At 42.9% G+C, this 26,119-nt stretch overlaps 2 protein-coding genes across 2 annotated transcripts in view; both read right to left on the bottom strand.

Annotated features, from left to right (window-relative positions):
• The window catches only part of LOC126964261 (ubiquinol-cytochrome-c reductase complex assembly factor 1), a 292,878-nt gene that overhangs the window by 38,448 nt on the left and 228,311 nt on the right, over positions 1-26,119 (bottom strand). The window contains exon 8 of the mRNA XM_050807265.1: positions 7,647-7,755. Coding sequence (XP_050663222.1) covers positions 7,647-7,755 — 109 coding nt within the window. The remainder of the gene's footprint in view (positions 1-7,646; positions 7,756-26,119) is intronic.
• Positions 1-26,119, bottom strand: part of MMP24OS (MMP24 opposite strand) — a 194,325-nt gene that overhangs the window by 65,492 nt on the left and 102,714 nt on the right. The window lies entirely within an intron of this gene.

Here is a 26,119-nt window from a genome sequence, read left to right as displayed (position 1 = left end):
TCCATACATCTACACAACCTTTTCTTTTGCTAAACCATTTGAAGTTCCAGATATCAAAACATTTTACCCCTAAATACTTCAGTATGTATCTGCTAAAAAGAAGCACATTCTCCTATGTAACTACAAGGGTTCTATATGCATCCTTACCCAATCTAATAGGAGGGATCTATATAAACCAGTAATTACAGCACACCATTGTTAAGTTCTATCTCTGAAGTTGGTGTAGTGCTGCAGTAACGCAGAGTCCGACGTGCCACTGAGAAGAACAGGACTGGCACCCTGACTGTATGCACCCATGCGTCTGACCAGTTGTAAAACTGCTTGAGGCACCTACTCCTCTAACTCTTGCTACCTCTTAAGGCCTAGGGGTAGGAAACATGTGTAAAGAAAGGCATGTATCTTCCAGAGGTACATTTTCAGTAGGACCCTGCTTAAATTCGTAAGCCAATCCCAAAATGGAATTACTCTGACTTCTAAGAATTTAGCCTTCTCTCTCAAAACTGACTATCCACTCCAACAGCTCAGACCATTTTAGATACTTTCAAAAGAACAGCTGGTATCTGAGAACATGTATTCTTATTTTCATGGCCTCAAGCCCAAGGGATTGTCCTTTAGTTACACTCACACCATTTTTCCCCCCACCCAAGGAGTATAATAGTGCGATCACAGCTCACTGCAACATCGAATTCCCTGGCTCAAGTGATCCTCCCACCTCAACCTCCCACAGAGCTGGGACCACAGGCATGTGCCACCATAACCGGCTAATTTTATTTTTGTAAAGATGAGGTCTCCCTACATTGCCCAGGCTAACTATACCTTTTGATGTGCTCCTTGTCTTTAAAAACAATACCTTTGGCAGTGAGTTTTAATTCTGACCTAGAGATGCAAAACAGTACAATTTTTATATCGTTGTAAAATAGAAGAGGTCTGAAAATTTTTGTGGGGAAAGAGAGGAGATTTGGTGACAGGTGGTGATTACAGAGGCCTGAAAGGAAATTTTCAGAAAAACTAAAGTCTCTTAAAATGTAATGCCTTTGTTAGTTTAGACACATAAAATACCAGCCGGGCGTGGTGGCTCATGCCTGTAATCCCAGCACTTTGGAAGGCCGAGAAGGGTGGATCACCTGAGGTCAGGAGTTCGAGACCAGCTGGGCCATCATGGCAAAACCCCGCCTAAAATTACAAAAATTAGCTAGGCATTGCAGTGCACGCCTGTAATCCCAGCTACTCAGGAGGCTGAGGCAGGAGAATCGCTGGAACCCGGGAGGCAGAGGTTGCAGTGAGCCAAGGTTGCGCCACTGCACTCCAGCCTGGGTGACAGAGAGAGACTCTGTCAAAAAAAAAAGAAACATAAAACACCCTATGTATAAACTGGCATTTTTTAAAAATCAAGTAATTCCGTTAGAAGATGGAAAAGTATGGGAAAAGAAACTAAACAGTTGATGGTGGGGGAAACGATTTCTTATTTCCTTTTCTTCCAATATTTAAGACTAACATAGCAAACAAATATCCTTAGAATAAAACACAGTATCTCCTCGCCCCACTTTTTCCAGTACATATTCTGGGCCTGCAGGACTGTCTTCTTTCATTCTTCAGATAGTTACTGGGCACCTATTCAGGAAAGGGGCAATAACAGGCACTTTGGAGACAGATGCACGTGATCCTGCACCACAGGAATTCACCTGGAAGACAGTCAACATAAGTGAATGACAACGATACAAAATAGAAACAGTAAGAGCTGGAAGAAGGCTAGATATAAATCATTAAGGTACTTCCGTAGGGGAAACTGGGATTGGCTTCCAGTTAGCTGTGGAAGGATGTGAAGGAATTGAGGCTGGGGTGTTAGGGTAATCTAGGCATATGCACCGAGTGAGCAAAGACACAAGACAGAAATAGCAAGGAATTCAGCTTGGCTGGAGTGAAGGGTATGTGAAGCAAGGATGGAATATGATGTTCACTGAGTGCTTACTAAGTGCCAGGCACATGTGCTAGTAGGTTTCACATATTTGAGGTTCAAGAAGAACTAGGGGAAATGAATTTGGAGAGGTAGTCTGGAGTGTGATCATAGAGGACCTTACAAAGCAAAATGGTGGTTCTGAGAAGCAAGGCAGAATTACACAGGAGTCCAGTTCAGCCCACAGTTCCTCCATTTTTCCTAGGCCCTCTGCACCATCCCATCAAGCAGCTTTGCTAGAGACAGCAGGGGACCATGAGGCGACAGAAGGTGCATTCTTACTCTGGAAGTCTCGCTGAGGCAACAGGCATGCCAAGGACCGCTGATAAGGGTAAACTGTAATTTCTCAACTACAGCCCACTCCCATCCCTTCCCATCTCTGTCTTGGAAAGCTTGAGCCTGCTCATTGTGAGCCACAAGGTGGAGATGTCTGGCAGGGCAGAACTGAGAGGAAGTCGTTTAGCCAGCCTAAGGTTACCATTAACACTTTGAGCCACTGCCGTGAGCTAATTTTTATGTTTGTTTTTTAAGTTTGGTTGAAATGTCACAAATGGAAAAATTAAGTAAAGCGCCCGCGTTAGCCACAAGACTGGACACACCTGGCTGCAAACCCAGCAAAAGAAACTTACTTCATTAGTAGGAGAGGCAGAGAGTGAAATTTACATCTGAAATCTGCCTGCACCAGGAGAAAGTGCTGAGGCCAAAGGCGCTGTCTGTTTTTACAGCTGTGTCAAGTCTTAGTTCTTTACTCTTACCAACACTCAGGAGTGCGGCAAGGGCCCAAGGAAAAACGGTCTCCAACCTCTTCAGCTGCAACTCAGCTCACAAAGATTTTTAAGAAGCAGTTAATGAAATAAAACAAGACCAGATGAGGTGATATAATGAACTTTATTTCCACAGCTAATTTATAAGTTTAAATCCCAAATAATGTTTTTTTAAGTCAGAACACTCTAAATTATTGATGTGATTTTTGTAACCTCAAATTTAACACCTGCTTTTTGTACCAGCTTCACGATGATATATGAGTCTGCTCCATTTTTCACAATAGTTGGGCTCCAAAAAGTTGGTGAAAAGCAAATTTTCGTAAAATAAAAATTTTCCCACCAAATCAGAATAGAATTCTAATTTCAAAGGAGTTTTTGATGCAAATTTATTATTCATCACTAACTCAAAAGTGGCTCTCTTATTTCTTGATCTTCCACACACCAATCCACTCAAAGCAATCACCTCTAAGATTCTGGCATGAGAAAAATCACTACTACATTGACCGGTTTTATAAATTCTACCTTTTATATGAGTTTTCTTACAGAGGTACACCTGGGATGCCAAATAACACAGACACAGATTTGCAAATTACCACCTTCAAATCAGATTTTCAAGCTGAAAAAAAGCTGAAAACTTGGGGCTCATGCAGTTAGGCCTCCCCTGTCCCCACCTTTTTTTTTTTTTTTTTTTTAACACAGAAACTGAAGCACAGAAGAGGAAAGATTTGCCAGTCAGGGTGAGAACCAGGCCAGACTGGCTCTACACTGCCTATTACTTCTCCCTAACCACATGTCCCATTTATAGGTTGTACACACACAGAAGACTGAGATCCCCTCAAACACACACATGCACTCACACTCATCCATGCATGCATTCACAACCCACTGGTTAATATACAATTGTCTTGCCTATATAAGGCGTGTCTATCTATGCCATGAGGTTAAAAGGAGGTATCAAGTCAACTATAGCAGAAAAGCAATAAATAGTAATTCCCCAACTCTTCCAAATCTGTTATTTTAAAACCATCATCCTTTACTTACAGTCTTTGTAACTAAATCGGAACTTGGGCACTTCTCTTCATAAAGGCAATTTAAGAGCCTGTATTGGGGTACCACCTAAAGCCTTGTTATTGGCCCCTACCCCACCCTCGTCACTAGCAACATCCGCATCACCTGGAAGCTTTTCAGAACTGGAGATTTTCTGATCCCTGTTCTGAAACTTACTGAATCAAAATCTGTATTTTAACAAGATCCTCAGGTGAACCACAGGCACATTAAGGTCTGAGAAACGCTTACCTAAAACACTTCCTTATGGGCAGCACCCTATCTACAACAATCCAAACAGAAAAAATGGCTTGATAAAATGCAATAGGGGAAAAATTCCCCTAATTCCTGCAGGACTGCACTGATACACACTTGGATCAGAGACTAATAAATCAGGTATGATTTATGTAATAAATGTTAGCTTAAAAAAGAATTCCAAAGGCTGGTATTCAATATATTCATTCATTTGACAATTATTCAATGTTTACTGCATAAGCAAAAAACTGAGTAAGATGGTTTTCTGCTTTTATAAAACTTACAGTTAAGTAGAAGGGACACTACATAAGAATTAACATGGGAGAAGGCTCAAGTGTTGACTACTGTGATGAAGAGAGATGGAGGTCCAGAAGGAAATTCATCTGCGGGCAGAGGCAATTAAAATATTCCTGTGGTCCAGGAGTCAGCAACCTATGGCTCATTAAGCTATTCAGGATAGGGACAGCTGTGGCCCATAGGGCTCTAGTGAGACAACTTCCAGCAGAGTTTAGTCAACAATGATAAGAACAGGTTCACTAAAGGAAGAGCTACTGCGTAACTGCCTGGCAGTCAGCCAGGACTTTGGCTGACCAGGAGGTATCTCTGGCGGTCATTAAATACGACTGAGATTGCCAACACCACCTTATGTCCACTGTGCGTTGCCACGGAGTCGGGTGGTAAGTACTTGAGGGCATGTGGGAACACTCAGCTCGGTGAATACCTTAAAGGCTGCTGATCTCACTCCGGGCAGCTGTGATATTGTGAAATATATATTTGGTCTTCAACTCCTTTCCTGGCATACAACTCCTAAAATCTTTGGCCTCTCCAAAGTGGTGTCTTTTTGTATGTTAATGATTGACTGGTGGCTGGCAGCACTTAGGTAGCTTCAGGATAGGGGCTGGTCACTGAAAAGACCAAGGGAGGATTAGAAGGTTAGGACTTTCTGTCCCATCTCCCAAACTCCAAAGAGGGCAGAGAGGCTGACTGATTTCCAATGGCCAGTGGTTTAATCAGTTGTGCCTACATAACGCAGCTTCCATAAAATCCCTAAATGGACTGGGTTTGGGGCACTTCAGGATAGCTGAACAGGTGGATGCTGCTGGACGGCTGCACACCAGGAAAGGTATGGAATCTCCTCACTTCTTCCCACATCTTGTCCTATGTATCTCTTCATCTGTATCCTTTGTAATATCCTTTATAATAAACCGGTAATGTAATAAGTGTTTCCCTGAGTTCTGTGAGCCGCTCCAGCGAATTAACTGAACCCAAGGAAAGGGTGGGAAACCCCAATTTATAATCGGTTGGCCAGAAGCACAAGTAAAACAGCCTGGAGCTTGCAACTGGTGTGGCAAGTTGGGGGCAGTCTTGTGGGCAAAGCCCTCAACCTGTGGGATCTGACACTATCTCCGGGTATACAATATTGGAATTGAATTGGGTTAGAGGACACCCACCTGGCGACCTCTCTCCAGAATTGATTGCCTGTTTGCTGTGTGGGAGAAACTCCCACAAATGTGTCACAGAAACCTTCTGTGTAATTGTAATTGAGTGAGAGAACAGAAAAAATACTTTCTTTTCCTATATTATACAGCAGCCAAGACAGTAAGAAAGCATAACAGTGAGAAAAATGAAAAAGGAACCAAAGAGGATGATTACAAAGATAGCTCTCAGGTGAAGGATACGCATCAACTCAAAAATGGTTACTTTTCTCCTTCCTTGAAGGTAAGAAAAAATAACATAAAAAATAAAAAAGGTTACTTCTGGGGAGTTAGACTGGGGAGAAAAAAGACACTTGTTTTTTTAAACTCAATACTTTTTACTCTTTGATTTCTATTATATGAGAATATGTAACTTTTATAATATGTCCATAAACTTTGTTTACTTCTCAGTCCACAGGGATAACTTTGCCCTGTAAAAAAAGAAACCAAATTAACCCATTTCATGACCCAGTCATGGTTCTAATTTGGATGCTCCCAAGCTGGGAGGCAATGAAATGAGAAGTAACAGGGAACTACAAGCTACTAAAACATGATCTAGATACACAAAATACACAACACAAACAAAAGAAGATACTATTGAGAGGTGAAGCCAGCTGGGCTTCTGGGTCGAGTGGGGACTTAGAGAACTTTTCTGTTTAGCTAGAGGATTGTAAATGCACCAATCTGCGCTGCGTATCTAGCTAGAGGATTGTAAATGCACTAATCAGCATTCTGTAAAAACGTACCAATCAGCACTCTGTGTCTAGCTAAAGGATTGTAAATGCACCAGTCAGCACTCTGTAAAAATGCGCCAATCAGCGCTCTGTGTCTAGCTAAAGGATTGTAAATACACCAATCAGCACTCTGTAAAATGGACCAATCAGCAGGACATGGGCAAGGACAAATAAGGCAATAAAAGCTGGCCACCCTAGCCAGCAGCGGCAACCCACTTGGGTCCCCTTCCACACTGTGGAAGCTTTGTTCTTTCGCTCTTCACAATATATCTTGCTGCTTCTCACTCTTTGGGTCCATACCACCTTTAAGAGCTGTAATACTTGCCGTGAAGGTCTGCAGCTTCATTCTTGAAGTCAATTGAGACCATGAAGCCACTGGAAGGAAGAAACTCTGGACACACCATCTTTAAGAGCTGTAACGCTCACTGCGAAGGTCTGTGGCTTAATTCTTGAAGTCAGCGAGACCAAGAACCCACCAGAAGGAACCAACTCTGGACACACTATGATCTGTATAACCAACTACATTCTAGTGTTTTGGTTTCATTTTTCTTTTTCTTTTTTTTTTGAGACGGAGTCTTGCTCTGTCGCCCAGGCTGGAGTGCAGTGGCCGGATCTCAGCTCACTGCAAGCTCTGCCTCCCGGGTTTACGCCATTCTCCTGCCTCAGCCTCCTGTGTAGCTGGGACTACAGGCGCCCGCCACCTCACCCGGCTAGTTTTTTGTATTTTTTAGTAGAGACGGGGTTTCACCGTGTTAGCCAGGATGGTCTCGATCTCCTGACCTCGTGATCCGCCCGTCTCGGCCTCCCAAAGTGCTGGGATTACAGGCTTGAGCCACCGCGCCCGGCCTGGTTTCATTTTTCTATTGTCATTACATCCCATGTGACACATATATACAATATATTCCCCTTTCTCAGGTTAATTATTAAATGTATCAATGTACATTTTCAGTAGGTATGTTACTAGACTCTTCTAGGTTGCTAGTGATCAAGGAGCTTGAGTTTCAGTTCCTGAGGAGAGTGTAGGCCCCATACCAGGGCCTCCCATCAGAACTAATTTATAGGACTGGTTCAAATATTGAATTGGTGTCAAAGGTATAGTATCCTTAACTGGATTATCATTTGATTCCCTCCATTCACCAAATCCATCCCTCCTATCACCATGATTTGGGCTTTACAATCCCATCTCCATACAAGATGACTTCATACTGACAAATCACAAATAATGTGTACAAACACAAAGTATCTGTGGAGTATGAGTTTCCACAGAGGCAGAAAAAGTGACTTTAGCTGAACTGCCACTTGATATTAGGCAGCATTTCACAGAAATCTAAAAGCAAGGCCATTTTAGAGCAGATAAAACTCCAAACTCAAACCCTTCTCTAGAATTGTCCAGGACCAGCATCTGACAGCACTCACTTACCCCCATGACTCTGCCGCGCTGCTGAACATCCTCCCACATAAAATGAACTATGATACGACACATGTACTTCCCACTCCGGCCTTCCTGCTTCATTCGGACTAGACACATCCTAGGTGGGAAGAAGACAAAAAAACTCTTGGCTGTTTGCATTTTTCACATCACTCATTTCCACTGAAGGACTCCTCATCTAAGAGTGAGTTTAGCAAAGGGCACCAAATCAAACTGGAAGTGAACTTAGTTTAAAAAAAAAAAAAAAAAAAAAACTTTTACTGAAATATAACAAAGATACTATTAACTGTATAAATCTTAAGTGTACAGCCTGGATGAATTTTTATGTATTATACATACACCCACACAAGCACCACCAGATCAAGATACAGATTATTTAGGGCACCTCGGATGGCTCCCTCATACCTGGAGGGAACCACATTTTGTGGTTAGAAGATAAACAAGTCTGAATCCTTCATTTTACTGATGAAAGCAGAAGTCCTAAAGAAGGAAAGTAATTTGCCCAACACCAGAGTCCATAAAACTGGGTATAGAACTGTGCTGTCCAATACAATGGCTCCACTGTGGCTACTGAGCATTTTAAATATGGCTAGTCAAAGCTGAGATGTCGCACAAGTTTAAGATTTCAAAGATTTAGTTCAAGAAAAAGAATGTAAAATATCTCATTCATTTTTAATACTGCTTTCATGTTGAAAAAATATTTCAGATATACTGGGTTACATAAAACCTATTAAAATTTGTTTCTTTTTACTTTTTCAAATGTAAGTACTAGAAAATTTTAAATTACATACATGGCTTGCGTTATACTTCCGTTGGACAACACCTGTCCAGAACACAGATCACAGAAAGTATTATGATTATATTTCTGTAATTATCAAACTGTTTCCCCCACCAGAATGTAAGCTCTACTGAAGATAAAGATCAAGTCTAGTTTTTGTCAACATTTTATTTCCAGGGCTTAAGTACAGTAGGCACTCAATATACACTTGCTGAATAAATAAACGAACAAATACCACAGGGCCAAGGTTAGGACCTTTTCCCCTATACCACATTTGCCTCTAGTCAGTCCAGAGGGTTTTCTGCTCAAGACCTTACATAATCTAAACATACAAGAATTATATTTTATTATATATAAGAATATAAGCAGGGTCCCCAACTTTTCAAACTAGTTCCTCATCTCATGACCATAGTTCATTCTTTTCTGTTTTCCCCTTTTTGAGACAGGGTCTCATTCTGTCACCCAGGCCGGAGTGCAGTGGCACAAACACAGCTCACTGTAGCCTCGACCTCCCGAGCTTAAGGGAGCCTCCTGCCTCAGCCTCCTGTGTAGCTGGGATCACAGGTGTGTACCACCACGCCCAGCTAATTTTTTATTTTTTTGTAGAGATGAGGGTCTCACTTTGTTGTGCAAGCAGGTCTCGAACTCCTGGGCTCAAGACTTCCTCCCACTTCAGCCTCCCAAAGTGTTGGGATTACAGGTGTGGGGCACTGTGCCTGGTAGACCATACTTATTTTTATTGTTTCTCATTAAATAGCTCATTAAGCAGCTACAATAGGATTACTCACCTAAAAGACAATTCCTGTTATAATTATGGAATAGTTAATCCAACCTGACAATTCTACCTCCATACACAATTGATCTTGCCAATTAATATCTACCAGCAATAGTATGGTACAATGAAATGATTACAGCTTGGCCTGTCTCAACATCTTTGTTAATAACTAAGATGGAGAAAACAAAACATATTTACCAAATTTGCAGATGACAAGAAGCTGGGCAGGAGAACAAATGTGCTAGATGACCCAACCATGAACCAAAAATACTTCAACAGGTTGAATCTAACAAGATCAACCTAATAGGGATAAATTCAGGATCCTGCATTTGGGTCTGAAAGAACAACTGTAAAAGTACAGCACAGATGAGTCATGCCTACATATGTGTGAAAAGACTTACAGGTTTAAGTTGATATTATGTGCTCAGTAGGAATCAAGAGGATAACAATGTTGCCCTCCAAATTAATGTGATTTTAGATACAGTAATGCAAATATAATATCCTCAGTGTGTAAAGTGAGACTTTTGTTCTACTCAACACAAACCAGAACCTATTTGGAATACTATCCACAGTTTTGAACATTATATTTTAAGAAATAGGAGGACCAGAAGCATCTTAAGGAGACCAGAAGATATTTAATCTAGAGAAAAACAGGAAAGTTGACTTAAACATTGTAGAAAAGTGATTAAACTGTTTACCAAAGAGAATCAGGCCACGCCTGGTGGCTCACACCTATAATCCCAGCATTTGGGAGGCCAAGGCAGGAAGATCACTTGAGCCCAGATGTTTGAGACCAACCTGGGCAACACAGTGGGACCCCGTTTCTACAAAAAATATGAAAATTAGTCAGGTGCCGTGATGTATGCCTGCAGTCCCAGCTACTCAGGAGGCTGAGGCAGGAAGATCCCTCGAGCCCAAAAGGTCAAGGCTGCAGTGAGCCATGATGGTGCCACTGAACTCCAGTCTGGGTAATGGAGTGAGACGCTGTCTCAACAAACAAAACCAAAGCGTTAGAATCAGAACCAATGGGCAGGTCACAGAGGGAGAAAGATATACTCAACATTGAAGAGCAAAATCAAAAGCTTACTAACAGGAATGTCTAAAGTTTTGTTTTTTTAATTTTAGAGACAAGGTCTTGCTCTGTCACCCAGGCTACAGTGCAGTGGCACAATCATAGCCTACTGTAACTTCAAACTCTTGGACTCAAGTCATCCTTCCACCTCAGCCTCCCAAAGCCCTGGGATTATAGGCATGAGCCACTGTGCCTGGCCTGAGTGTCTGAAGATTTGAATAATGAAACTGACAACCTCAAAAAGTAGAGAATTTGCCTGTCTCTGAGAAGTGAATCAACGCTTGGTGGGAACTCGGGTATCTGACAGAAGGTCAGGTGCAGTGGTTCACACCTGTAATCCCATGGCCGGGGGCCGGTTCACATGGCCGGGTGCAGTGGTTCACACCTGTAATCCCAGCACTTTGGGAGGCCAAGGCCGGCAGATCACCTGAGGTCAGGAGTTTGAGACCAACCTGGCCAACATGGTGAAACCCCGTCTCTACCAAAAACACAAAAATTAGCCAGGTGTGGTGGTGTGCGCTTGGAATCTCAGCTACTCCAGAGGCTGAGGCAGGAGAACTGCTTGAACTCGGGAGGCAGAGGTTGCAGTGCCAAGATCACACCACTGCACTCCAGCCTGGGTAACAGAGTGAGACTCCATCTGAAAATAAAAAGAAGGCTGACTACGTGATCCCAAATGAGATTTACTGATGTGATTCAAAATCTGTAGACTGGGTGCAGTGGCTAACGCCTGTAATTCCAACACTTTAGGAGGCTGAGGTGGGCGGATCACCTGAGGTCAGGAGTTCAAGTCCAGCCTGGCCAACATGGTGAAACCCCGTTTCTACTAGAAATACAAAAATTAGCCAGGTGTGATGGCGTGCGCCTATAATCCCAGCTGCTTGGAAGGCTGAGACAGGAGAATTGCTTGAACCCGAGAGATGGAGGTTGCAGTGAGCCAAAATCGCGCCACTACACTCCAGCCTGGGTGACAGAGCAAGACTCTCAAAATGAAAAAACAAAAAAACTGTAACCTCTGACCCCAGGTAGTGCTTAAGGTGCTTAAGAAATAGCACTTTATAGGCTGGGTGTGGTGCCTTACACCTGTAATCTCAGCACTTTGGGAGGCTGAGGTGAGCGGATTACTTGAGGTCAGGAGTTCAAGACCAGCTTGGCCAACATGGTGAAACTCCGTTTCTACTAAAAATACAAAAATTAGCCAGGTATGGTAGTATGCGCCTATAATCCCAGCTACTTGAAAGACTGCGGCAGGAGAATTGCTTGAACCTGGGAGGCAGAGATTGCAGTGAGCCAAGAACACACCACTGCACTCCAGCCTGGGCGACAGGGTAAGACTCCATCTCCAAACAAACAAACAAACAAACAAAAACCGCACTTTGTGACAATAATGAAACAGGGCACAGAAAAAGATTTGGCTACTTGATAGGACACAGAGCATATTCCACAGCAGAAACAAATTGGGAAAAAGTTCAACAGTCCTTTTTCATAAGACTTTTCTAAAAGTTAATAAAATCCCTCATGTCAGCCTCTCACCTGAAAAGACGCTGTGTGTTTTGATGCTTAAGTGCTGTCAGAGGCCAATTCATCAACAGTAATAGTGAGGTAATGGAATTCTTCATTTATTTGAAAATTCTGTAGTTTGTTAATACACCTGCCCTCTGAGGTTTAAAAGGCACAGATTTTCTCAGACCATAAACTTTCTAAATGTATCAACATGAGATGAAGTGTTTTTTGTTTCACAACAGTTTGTTCTATAGCCCTTACAGATAACAGTGGGCTCAAATGGTTATCCAGTTGAAAAGATAAGGCAAAATGAAGACACTTTCAAAATGGTGACTGACAATTCACTCAATGAACATAGGAGTCCCTATTGTGTGAAGGTGTACGGCTGGATGCTGTGGGGATTACAGTGATGGCTAAAACTAGAACCCAGCTTTTATGGAGCAGTTTCCTCTAGGTGAGATAAGGTATGCCACACATAAACAGCCCTAAAAGGGAATGCCATAGATTTCTCAAGAGAAGAGTGCAATGGAGCTTAAGAGGATGACTTTTGGCCAAGTAGAATGAGAGAAAGCTTCATGGAAAATGAAACACCATACCTGGATCTTGGAAGGACAAGCTGAAGTTGAACAGGTTGAAACAAAAGACAAAGGGAATGTCCAGCTGATGGACTGTTCTAAGCAAAGGCAGGCCCATGGAAGAGTTCAGGATGTCAAGGTAACAATGACTACCTAGATTGTGGGGAGGGCAGGGTATAGGATACAGAAAACTGAAGCCACAAAGGTCATGAAGAGCTTTAAAATGACTTGCTAAGAAAAAGTATGGACTTTACTCAGCAGGCAGTGGCCAGCTACTGGAAGAAGATTTGCTTCTTAGCACTGAGAACAGATGAGTCTCTGAGAAGTTAACCCTTTCTTCCCAGCCTTAATCCTATAATAAAATATAAATATCACCAGGGCTGGAAAAGCACAAATTTGGTGAATATAGTCATGTATAACATTACGACATTTTGGTCAACAACAGACCACATATATGAGAGTGGTCCCATAAGATTATAATGGAGCAGAAAAATTCCTATCACCTGGTCTAGATGGTCCTGACCTGGTAGAGGCCTAGACTAATGTGAGTGTTTGTGTTACAGTTTGGTTTTTGTTCTTTTTTTAGAGACAGGGAATCACTTTGTCACCCAGACTGCAGTGCTGTGATACAATCATAGCTCACTGTAACCTCAAACTCTTGGACTCAAGCTATCCTCCTGCCTCGGCATCCCAAGTAGCCAGGACTACAGGTGCACGCCACTGTGCCCAGCTAAGTTGTTAATTTTTTTGTAGAGACAGGGTCTCACCATCTTGCCCAGGCTGGTCTCGAATTCCTGGGCTCAAGTGATCTACCTTGGTCTCCCAAAGTGCTAAGATACAGGCACAAGCCACTGCGCCCAGCTCTATGTCTTAATTTTTAACAAAATTTTTAAAAGTAGAAAATAAAATTTAAAAAAAAAATGGAAAAAAGATTATAGAATAACAATATAAAGAAAGCTGTATAGTGTGTGTTTTAAGCTTAAAATGTAAGAATCAAAAAGTTTTTTTAGGCTGGGCATGGTGGCTCACACCTGTAATTCCAGCACTTTGGGAGGCCGAGGTGGGTGGATCACTTGAGGTTAGGAGACCAGCCTGGCCAACATGGTGAAACCCCATCTCTACTAAAAATACAAAAATTAACCAGGCGTGGTGGCGCATGCCTGTAGTCCCAGATACTCAGGAGGCTTAGGCAGGAGAATCACTTGAACCGGGAGGCGGAGGTTGCAGTGAGCTGAGATCATGCCACTGTACTCCAGCCTGGGCAACAGAGCATGACTCTGTCTAAAAAAAAAAAAAAAGTTTTTTTAAATTAAAAAGTTTATAAAGCATAAATGTTACAGTAAGCTAAGTTTAATTTATTATCGAAGAAAAAATTTTTAAATAAATTTAGTGTAGCCTATGGCCAGGTGTGGTGGCTCACACCTGTAATCCCAGCACTTTGGGAGGCCAAGGCGGGCAGACCGCTTGAGCCCAAGAGTTCAAGACCGACTGAGGTAACAAAGTGAGACCCCACCTCTACAAAAAAATATAAAAATTAGCCAAATGTGGTAGTGAGCGTCTGTAGTCCCAGCTATTGAGAAGGCTGAGGTGGGAGGATTGCTTGAGCCTGGGAGGTCAAGACTGCATTGAGTTGTGGTTGCACCACCAAATTCTGGACTGAATGATGGAGTGAAACCCTGTCTCGGAAAAAAAAAAAAAAAAATTAGCTTAAGTGTACAGTGTTTATAAAGTCTACAGTTGTATACAGTAATGTCTGACTCACCCAGAGCAACTTCTAGTTCTGCAAGCTCTATTTATGGTAAGTGCCTTATACAAGAATACCATTTTTTATTTCTTATATTGCATTTTACTGTACTTTTTCTATGTTTAGATACATTTAGATATACGAATACTTACTATTATAACTGCTTGCAGTATTCAGAATTGTACAGGTCTACAGCCTAGGAGCCATAGGTCATACCATACATCCCAGGTGTCTAATAGGCTATACCACCTAGGTTTGTGTAAGTGTACTCTATGATGCCCACACAATAATGAAATACCTAATGATGCATTTCTCAGGACAGATCCCCATCATTAAGCTACACACAACTGAATTTACTTTAATAGAACTATCGTTTTCAGAATATTCTGATCCAGAAATATAAACTAAAGATTATACCTGCCTTTTGAGAAATATACAACCAGCAAAGATTGTTATAACCTGTACCTAATTTTGCTGATACTAACAATTTAAAAAACATGGATCGATGCCTGAAAATAAAAGGAGGGCAAATTCTCATTACTCCTAAAACGTTGGACCCAATAAGTTCAACAGACCTTTTATTGATGCAGAACACTAAATATTGTAACTCCTCATTTAACATCACAGATAGATTCTTGGAAACTGTAACTTTAAGCTTAACAACATAAAACGAAACCTATTTTACCGTAGGCTAAGTGACATAAACAAGAGTTATATTCCTACAGTATATTTCTGGTCACAAAAACACCACTAAACTTCTAAATAAAGACCCAAAAGACTTCCAATATTAAACACTGAAATAATGTGAGCTATGCATACATTATGGCAGGGCACACTCAGACCCACACCCATTCCAATAAGGACAATTTAGACATGTCAGTTCACCTCGTGTGCACATCTTTGGGATGTGGGAGGAACAGGAGGACCCAGAGAAAACCCACCTAGACATGGACAGAACATGCAAACTCCACACAGACAGTGGCCCCAGATGGGAATTGTTATTTTTTTCCTCATCACTGTTATAACAAAATGACATTGAACAGAACAATGTAATTTGAAGAACTGCTATATAAACCTCTACAGCCGGGCGCGGTGGTTCAAGCCTGTAATCCCAGCACTTTGGGAGGCCGAGACGGGTGGATCACGAGGTCAGGAGATCGAGACTATCCTGGCTAACACGGTGAAACTCCGTCTCTACTAAAAAAAAAAAAAATACAAAAAAACTAGCCGGGCGAGGTGGCGGGCGCCTGTAGTCCCAGCTACTCGGGAGGCTGAGGCAGGAGAATGGCGGGAACCCGGGAGGCGGAGCTTGCAGTGAGCTGAGATCCGGCCACAGCACTCCAGCCTGGGCGACAGAGGAAGACTCAGTCTCAAAAAAAAAAAAAAAACTCTACAGCAAATCTCATTACACATAAAGTTGTAAGATCAAAGCAAAGAATCAGTCTTCCTATCAACCTGAAGTTACTGAAGATTCCCATGAGTTCTACTGGGAAAATAAGATTCTGATCCAGAGGGCTGTCCAATCACCAGTACCACATTCAGCTAATTAAATGCTCACCTAATTCTTTCCCTGAGTTTGTGAATCAAATTCACTAGGTAGTTAAGGACAGAAAAGTAGTCCTATTGTGAAGGACTTTTTTGTTTATCCTCTTCAAGGGAAAAGCAGAGCTCAAGGCTGGGCCGAAATCTTAAGACAGTCAGCTGCCTGGAATGTCCAGACAAGCAGCTGAATACCAATTCTTAGGCCACCTGACCTTGAAGCCTATCACGTTCAATTTACTCTTGTTTGACAACTGTTTTGAATAGGTAATACATGTACATAGTAATAAAAACCAAGTCTCCTTCCTACCTTCATCCCCTGCCAACCAGTTCCTCTCCCAAAGGCAACCTCAGCTACTAGCTTCTTAGGAAACCTTCCACATAAAACCTATACACACACAAGTTTATGTATGTGTGTATTCTTTTTACATAAATGGTACCTTCTTTATCTTCCCTTTTGTGCTAGCACTCTACACATACTACCTTTTTTTTTTTTTTTTGGAAACGAGGTCTGGCTCTATCACCCACGCTGGAAAGCAGTGGTACAATCTCAGCTCACTGCAACTTCTGCCTCCTGGGCTCAAGTCATCCTTCTACCTCAGCCTCCCGAGTAGCTGGGACTTCAAGCATGCGCCACCACGCCCAGCTAACTTTTGTATTTCCTGCAGAGATGAAATGGGGTTTCGCCACATTGCCCAGGCTGGTCTCAAACTCGTAAGCTCAAGTGATCCTCCTGCCTTGGCCTCCCCAAGTGCTGGGATTACAGGCGTGAGCCACCACACCCAGCCAACGTACTATTCTCAGACATTAAGAAAAAATTACGCCGGGCGCGGTGGCTCAAGCCTGTAATCCCAGCACTTTGGGAGGCCGAGACGGGCGGATCACGAGGTCAGGAGATCGAAATCATCCTGGCTAACACGGTGAAACCCCGTCTCTACTAAAAAATACAAAAAACTAGCCGGGCGAGGTGGCGGGTGCCTGTAGTCCCAGCTACTCGGGAGGCTGAGGCAGGAGAATGGCGTAAACCCGGGAGGCGGAGCTTGCAGTGAGCCGAGATCGCGCCACTGCACTCCAGCCTGGGTGACAGAGCGAGACTCCGTCTCAAAAAAAAAAAAAAAAAAAAAAGAAAAGAAAAGAAAAGAAAAAATTACATCTGATACTGGAATAGAAGGATGGAAGTGAAGAAATCTCAACTCCAACTCTGTGTTCCATCCACAGACACCCCAGTGAAAACTTTTGGACACCAGAATGGATTCCTGCTAGTTTATTTGACCATTGTTAGGGTGACATCTGATTGATGCTGAATTCAACTAGTTTATCTGGCGATTTTTCCTATTCTAAAAATGACTAACAGGAAGAAAGAAAAAAAAAAAAACTTGGCCGGGCGCGGTGGCTCAAGCCTGTAATCCCAGCACTTTGGGAGGCCGAGGCGGGCGGATCACGAGGTCAGGAGATCGAGACCATCCTGGCTAACACGGTGAAACCCCGTCTCTACTAAAAATACAAAAAGAAATTAGCCGGGCGTGGTGGCGGGCGCCTGTAGTCCCAGCTACTCCGGAGGCTGAGGCAGGAGAATGGCGTGAACCCGGGAGGCGGAGCTTGCAGTGAGCCGAGATCGCGCCACTGCACTCCAGTCTGGGCGACAGAGCGAGACTCCGTCTCAAAAAAAAAAAAAAACTTAAATAGCAAAAACGGACAAGTGCTATAATTAACAGTTAACACAACTACATGCCAGGCACTAGGCTAAGTGATTTGGATGCATTATTTTTTCTAATCTTTACAACAACTCCATGAAGCTGATACTGGTGTCCTTACTGTCCTCATTTCACAGGTGAGAAAATTTGAGTCTTAGAGAAGTAACTTGCCCAACGATACAAACCTAGTAAGTGCTAAAACTGAGATCTGAACCTAGACAATCTGATCCCAAAGTCCTACTAAGGTTTTTGTTGTTTTTGCCTCCTTCAATGATTAGAACAAACCCTCCAGAATCTATTGACCCTATTTTTCATTCAGTCCTCATAAGTACAGTAATTTAAGCTTCAAAACTAGCATCATGTTAGAAATACCACATCAGAAAAAAAAAAAAAAAGACTGGTAACTGGAGGCAAGCATACCTATAACAAGAGTAACTGCTAGCAGCCTAATAGGAAAAGAGGAAATGAAAAATTTATTTAATAGAGACATGAAAAAACTAGCAGAGCAATTAAGGTTCAACAGGTACAACTCAAAGACAATAGTCTGGCAAAATACAGTTAAGAGTTATCAGGACATCAGTTATTAGGACAACATTAGTTATTAAGAATTATCAGGACATCATGAGTTATTCAGAAAAGGCTAAAGTATGTTGAATGGTAAAAGAAAAATAAATAGGCCAGGCGCGGTGGCTCATGCCTGTAATTCCAGCACCCTGAAAGGTCAAGGCAGGCAGATCACCTGAGCTCAGGAGTTCGAGACCAGCCTGGACAACATGATGAAACCTCATCTCTACAAAAAATGCAAAAATTAGGCCGCGCACGGTGGCTCACACCTGTAATCCCAGCACTTTGGGAGGCTGAGGCGGCCGGATCACCTGAGGTCGGGAGTTCAAGACCAGCCTGACCAACATGCTGAAACCTCGTCTCTACTAAAAATGCAAAATTAGCCAGGCGTGGTGGCGCATGCCTGTAATCCCAGCTACTTGGGAGGCTGAGGCAGGAGAATCGCTTGAACCCGGGAGGTGGAGGTTGCAGTGAGCCAAGTTCATATCATTGCACTCCAGCCTGGCAACAGAGCAAGAAACTGTCTCAAAATAAACAAACAAACAAACAAACAAAAATTAGTGGGGCATGGTCGTGCATGACTGTAGTCCCAGCTATTTGGGAGGCTGAGGCAGGAGAATTGCTTGAGCCCCAGAGGTGGAGGTTGCAGTGAGCTATGATTGTGCCATTGTACTCCAGCCTGGGAGACACAGAGAGAGCTTGCCTCAAAAAAAATAAAAATAAAAATAAAAAGACATAAATAAAGAAAGAAAAATAAAACAAAGTCAAAATGGTTAATAAAAATTAAAGACTTGAAGATCCTGCTACCCACTGCAAAACAAAGCCAACACTTGTCACAGACTCTGACCATATAACAATAATGTTGAGTCATTAAGTAAGCTATTTCACAATACAGCTCACTTCAAATCACATCATGGGTGTATATCTTCATAATAAATGTCTAAATTTAACATTGAGAGGTCAAATTACATTTTGTCACTGATTTAAAGTCATAATGTCAGACCTCTGTTGGAAACGAGTGGGAACTGAGGACAGGGGGCATTATGGAGGGAATAACACACTTCTATGCTAAAACATAATGAAATAAATAAAAACTGCCCTTAAGAATGCAGGCTGGGCGCAGTGGCTCATGCCTGTAATCCCAGCACTTTGGGAGGCCGAGGCGGGCGGATCACCTGAGGTCAGGAGTTCGAGACCAGCCTGGCCAACCTGGTGAAACCTCATCTCTACCAAAAATATAAAAATTAGCCGGGCGTGGTGGCAGGTGCCTGTAGTCCCAGCTACTCAGGAGTCTGAGGCAGGAGAATCGCTTGAACCTGGGAGGCAGAGGCAGCAGTGAGCCGAGATCGCGCCATTGCTCTCCAGCCTTGGCATCAACAGTGAGACTCCGTCTCAAAAAAAAAAAAAAAAAAAAAAAGCAAAATATCAGTGTGCCAATCTGTATCCAGGAAAAAAAAAAAAAAAAAAAATACAAAATAAACTTTAAAAACTATCTTGTAATGAGAAAGATTCCTATATTAATTAATCATTTATTGAATAAGTATTACTAAGCACCTACTCTGAATATTGACTGAATCTGTGCAGAAGCTACTACTCTCTGTTTAGGATCAACTCAAGGTGCTCCTCCCAAGTTTGATGTGTCACCCAGGCTGGAGTGCAGTGGTGTGATCTCAGCTCACTGCAATCTCTGTCTCCCAGGTTCAAGAGATTCTCCTGCCTCAGTTTCCTGAGTAGCTGGGATTACTGAGTAGCTGGGATTACAGGCACCCACCACCACACCCGGCCAATTTCTGTATTTTTAGTACAGATAGGGTTTCACCATGTTGGTCAGGCTGATCTTGAACTCCCGACCTCTAGTGATCCACCTGCCTCGGCCTCCCAAAGTGCTGGGATTACAGGCGTGAGCCACCGCGCCTGGCCTGATGATGTTCTTAAACCCACAATTTATTATTTAGGTTTTAAGCTTCACAGTACTATCCTTGTCTCTCAGTGATTCCAGTGGCTCATACATAATACTGATCTCTTTTACATATAAGAAAGGCAAATAATCCAGCTAGCAAAGTAAAGAAAAAAAAAGGAGTGTTCAAACCTGGCACCCAGATATCTCTAAAAGGCAAGCATGGAGACAGGACAAAGGAAGAAAATGTCACTCACTAGGAGTATCAAATGATAAAGGGCTGAAGCTATCAATCCTGCCTTGTGGAAAATAATAATAATGATTACTATCATTTACTAAGTTCTGTAATATGAAACTTGTCACTGTAAGACGCATTTACATTCATTCTCTCTCTCAGAACATTATAACTATCCCTGTTTCACAGAAAAGAAAACACACTCTGAAGAGGTTAAGTAACTTAAGGTTGCACAGTAGAGAAGAAAGGGGCTGGAATGAAGCCCGAGCTCCCCCCTTTTTCCCCCATTCTGTGATAACACAGCATCAAGAACCTCTTCCTGCTAAATAAGACAAGTAGGAAGGCAACAATACTGTCTGCAGAGTTCAAAGGAACAGGAGAGTTTCCTAGCTATGATTTCCTCCTCTCAGCCTAAATCTGGGAGGGAAGACTCTTGTTATTCCTGATGCTGACCTCCTGCCAGGTACTGGCAGCTCTGAGCATCCTGTCTCGCTCGCTCTGTTTGGGCCCTCTGACAATGCCAGTTGTGTTTTGGCCTTGTTTCTCCGGCATGGTAGTTTATAAGCTGCTTAGAGTAGATCTGATTTTGAATTAATAAAGACTAGCAGGCACTTGGGCAGGTTTGTCACTCTGGCTGCTATGAAGGAATCCCAAAGGGGACTTTCACACAGCTTGTTTCCCTTACTCTGTCACCAGCTGAGGCCAAGAAAGCAGAGCCTAGATGGCTACACTCAAGCCCCAGCAGTGTGCTAATGAATGAGTTTATTGATCTGTAAGCTGGCACGCTGACCCTTTTCCAGGGCTGTGTACAAGGCTATCTCCACCTGGTTTCCCAAATTCCCTCACCGTGAAGCCTAATCCTTCGGGGGGGAGCATGAGGGCCACAGGACAACCTGTGGGCAAACAGACAAGTTGGGTGAGGTACTTCCTGAAGCCATCTCACCTGACAACAGGCCTCCTCCAAGAGCTACACCTGGCCTGCAGCTTGCCTGTCAGATCCACTATAAAGAATAAGCCCCTGGGTAGCGGGTATCAGCGCACTTAGGGTATGCAAGTTGGTAAAATGCTGCTGCATAGGCCTTTGGTTTGGGCAATAAAGCTACAAGCGTGGGTGTTTGAACACTGCAACTCTGGCTGGGGGAGGGTAAAAGAGGATGTGCACATGGCCAGGGCTCACCATGTATAGCAGGCCTGGGGTTGCTGGAATCCAGCAGAAGCCTGAATGCCCTACAGCTACAATAAAAATGCTGTGGTGGTTTTAAAGAGCCTCTGCAGAGGCTGCCAGTGTCTGCCAGCGCAGTTCTCTGGCTGCACTGAGACTGGCACCAGTCTGCTTTCTAACCTCTTCCCATCCCCACACTTTAATTCCTTCTCTTCTTTCCCAAAGGCTTCTTCCCTTCAGCTTACAAAATCGTTCCAGTGTTTCCCCCACTTTAAAATAAAAAACAACTAAATGCTTCCCTTCTAAACTGTTTTTCCCTCAAGTGATCATCTCCTCATTTGAAACTTCTTAAAAAGTAGTTTACAATAACTTCTTTGCCTCTTAATTACTCCCCAATCCCACATAGTCTGTTCTAGCCCCCAGAAGTCCAAGGCAACTGCTTTCCTTGACCATCCCCAGGCAACCCCCCTTCCCCTGTGATCCCATATAATCTGTACATCATCCTGTGCTAGTTTCAGGTTTACCTGTGGCCTCTCCCGGGACACACATAGTGAGCGCCAAGAAACACGGGGCCCATCATACAGCTGGTGATCCGTAAATGTTTGCTATGCTCATATGACATGTTCATACTCAGGGGAAGAGACCCCTATCCCCTGACCTCCAAACAGGACAATCAGAAAGGAAGCAAAGTGTTTAGAAGGGGCAGGTAACCACAGTTAACTTCAGAGTTGTCTCGGGTCCTCCACTACTGAGTAAGTGGCCTGAGACAATTCCTTAAAATTGCCAAAACTGTCTCCCCATTTGCAAAATGAGAGAAGTGGACTAGATCTGTAGTTTTTAAACTGCATTCTGAGTTTCCATGGAACTACCTAAGGGTCTTTTTTCAGTGGGCATGTTGTGAAGATGTGAAGCAAGCAGGTCATTCCCACCTCCTTTTATCATATGTATCATATTTGGTGGCTGAGCATAAGATTTCATTTTTAAAAAGGACTCTGCTGATAAAAAGTTTGAAAATCACTAGATCCCTCTAGCTGGAAGGCTTTTTCATCCACTCTTTCGCTTGCTAACTTCTATTCACCCTTTAGGTGTCAATGTAAATGTTCTCTTCAGTGAAGCCTTCCCTGACTGACCCACCCCTAAACTAAATGAGACGCCCAGCTTCTCCCACATACCTTGTCACATCCTCGCATCACACCTATCACAGCTGTGATTTGTTTAATGTCTCTCTTCTCACCTAAGCCCTAAGAGGGCACGAAATAAATTTGTCTGCTATACATAGTACCTTCAATCAAGAGAATAAATGCCATAATTTTATGAATCTATGTTTAAGCAGGTACTTAAGTATTAATTAATGTTAATTTAAGTATTTAATTAGTTACTTTAGTAGTTATAATTACTAAAGAGGAAAGCAACTTAGTGCTTTGAGTTAGCCAGACCAGCACCTGAATTTCCTCTCCACCACATTCTAACTACTTCTTTGGGAAAATTCTCTGACTTCTCTAAGCCCCTAATCCCTCATATGTAAAATGAGAATAAAGAAGTTGTGAGCATGTGTGAAATAATATATGTAAATAAATAAAAGATAATATACATAAAACACCTAGTAGTAAGTATATTTATGAAATACCTGACTTTAAAATAATCTTTAAAAACAGACTACATTTTACTTCCTCTCCATCCTACCTTCATTACAGGTATGTTCTAATTTTATTAGTTCCATTCCATTGTATAAAATTAATTTCTGCATTGAGAAGGTACTAGTGCTCCATGACAATTTCAGTTTCTCTACAAATCTGTTAACACTTATAATGCCAACACAAATTCCAACTACATAAATCTCCCTGCCCAGAAGAAAGGGAATGCTTCAAAGCAGAGATAATACCTGAATTGGATACTGAAGGAAAAACAGGAATTTGTCAGGTGGAGAGGAGGGGGAAGGGCCTTCTAGGCAGAAGAAACTTCGTGCAGAAGACTTGATATTTCTACTATATCGTTTTGCTTTTTCTTGCAGAGAAGGGAGTAGTGATGCTAATGATGCCTAGAATAGCAACAAATGAGACTAGTAAAGGCACCATAGGTCACATCTGATCAGATGTGAATGCAGTGATATGAAACTTATTTTATTTTATTTTATTTATTTTATTTTCTGAGATGGAGTCTCGCTGTGTCATCTAGGCTGGAGTGCAGTTGCACCATCCCAGCTCACTGCAACCTCAGCTTTCCAGGTTCAAGCAATTCTCGTGCTTTAGCCTCCTGAGTAGCTGGGACTACAGGTGCCCGCCACCATGCCTGGCTAATTTTTTTGTATATTTAGTAGAGACGGGTTTTCCCCATGTTGGCCAAGCTGGTCTTGAACTACTAACCTCAAGTGATCTGCCCACCTCAGCCTCCCAAAGTGCTGGGATTACAACTGTGAGCCACCGGGCCCGGCCAAAACTTGTATTTTATTCTGAGAACAACAGAGAACGTTAAGGAGTGAGTGCGTGTGTGTGTGTATGTGTGTGTTTCTGTGTGTGCTGACCCCATTTGTACTGAGAAGGTCAACAGAATGGGGATAGGGAAGCTAGAGGCCAAAGACCACTTTTCAAGTACAGTTGGTTGCAACTCAGTGTAATCAATTTAGTGGGTGACATCATCAATGTCTGTTTAAAATGAATTCAAATGAAATAGAAAATATCGGAGGTTCCCTCTCTCGGCCTTGGAGCCTCCCTCCCTTGGTCTCTGTACAGAGGAGCTACTTCTTTCTTCCTTCTCCCTTCTTTCTTGCCTATTAAACTCCCTGCTCCTTAAAACTAAAAAAAAAGAAAGAAAGAAAAGAAAGTATCAGAGATTACCTGACATTACAAAGATAAATTTTACAGAACTTTTGTACCAGATTCATGTGTCCATTCACATGTCCATTCTGGTCACAAAGTAACATGCATTTGTTACTATGGGTCAGGGTCAACAAAAGTTTGAGTTAGGTGACTGAGCAGGTGAAGGGGTGAGGGAAGAGACAAAGGAGGGCTCCCAGGTCTCTGGTGTGGGCATGATGCCAGTGGCCAAGATAGGGAATAGGGGAGGAGGCCTGCTTTTATCAAGTCCACGTGGGGATGCTGGACAGCGAAGACAGCGACCTTTCTCAGCATTTTTTCGGCAGCCAGAGTCAACACTAATCTTGTTCAGCAAAGACAATGAACACATAGTCATTGCAGCTGCAAGCTCAAGTGAATATACAACTGATAAGGGTCCTCTAGGAGCTGGAGGGCGTCCCAGTCCTAAATCCCAAACCACAGAAACACTGTGAAACTAAAAAAAAGCAGACAGGATAAGTGAAACACCATTTCCTCCAGGGAACTAACAGGGTGTGAGAAATCTTATCCTTATTCTAAGAGTCAACAGGGAACCCTTACCCTTGGGAACCTAAGCAAACCTTCTGAAATGTCAGCCACCAGGGTATTTTTGTTTATTAAGAGTTTGTTTGGTTTTGGTTTTGTTTGGGGGAGGAGGCATTATTTCTACTTTTCTAACTGTTTTCTAAGCCTCCTACCCCACCCCACACTACCACCTCCAAGAGGTACTTCAACCCCTACACTTCTAGCAAGTCCACTGAGTCCTGTAACCTTGATGTGGCTATCCTTTGGTTACCCTCCTGGAGCTTCAGGCTAAAAGAGCAGGGCCGATAGAACATGGCTTGGGGGGATCCATCATTCCTCCTAACCGCCTGCCCCGCCCCCCGTCCCCCTCCATTCCATTAGAAGAAAGAGTTCTCCAATTCTGGAAGTATCACAGCACAACTGAGCCCCAAACTAACTACTTTCCTGGTGACCCTTCCACTACATTCCTCAGTAAACCTGCCCCAGACATGTCAGGCAACTGGCTGCCCTCAAATACTCCATGTTCTTGTACATGTTCTATCTTTTGTTCTCAATATTTCCTCAACCTAAAATGCCCACCCTTTCTCTGACAGAAATTCTAGTCACTCTTCGTGGTGCATCTCAAATGTCACCTCCACCACAAAGCCACTTTTTATCCAACACTCCACCCCATCACCAAATCTGGATTTAGTGACACCACTTCGTGCTTCCACCACATCTGCCTGTGTCTTGGGCACAGCATTTCTTTCACTGTCGTGCATTATAGGCAATCGTGCTTTTATGTCGTCTGTTTTCCACTAGACTTAACATTTCTTGAAGATCCAGACACAGAGCCTGTATCTGATTTGCCCAAAAGAAACGACCAGAAAAGAACACGTCATACCCTTCTCTCCAACATCCCATGGTCCTGCACACACAGGAGGTCCTCAAGAAGAGTGTGCTGATTCAAACTGAAAAGCTACAGATTCTTTCCACCAAACCCTGCAGACCATCAGAACTAGGGGAGAGAAAGAGTGGAAGGGGAATCAAGCGTAGATTTGAAGCAGACAGCTTCCCTCTCTCGATTGAACTAGGGGTGGTACACCCTACTCCTCAGAAATTAAACCAACCTCAGCAAGGAAGATTCAGCAGGCAGTTTGGAAACTTTAAAGAACTATAAGTAGTTTCAAGGTTCTCCCAGCTGCTGTTAGTCGGGTATTGACCTTGGGATGTGGTCACAGGGATTATATATTTTATTTTGCCATCCACTCCCTCTAACACTGATACCTCTAGCTATATGGGCAATAAAGAGTCTTTCATACAGGTTCTGAATATTATCTTTGAGTTCCTCTGGGAACACCCTAGCCTTCTTGCAACCCTCCCACCTTTCCAGTGAGTAATTTTACCGTGCCACCTCTGCCGTCCTCCTCTCCTGAAAAAGCACTTTTTCCCCTCAATATATCCAGCTTCCCTCCCTGAACGCTATGCCCTAAGCTTCACCATTAAGACAATAGGAAGGCAGTGTGCCTTCTAAGCTGCCTGATGCATGGCACATTTCAAAGAACTAACAGGTAGAAGTATAAGGGTTTTG

Source organism: Macaca thibetana, chromosome 10 (genome assembly GCF_024542745.1).
Source record: "Macaca thibetana thibetana isolate TM-01 chromosome 10, ASM2454274v1, whole genome shotgun sequence".
In the NCBI taxonomy this organism is placed as follows: domain Eukaryota; kingdom Metazoa; phylum Chordata; class Mammalia; order Primates; family Cercopithecidae; genus Macaca; species Macaca thibetana.
The sequence above is the reverse complement of the archived record's forward strand: the minus strand, read 5'-3'. Positions and strand labels throughout refer to the sequence as shown.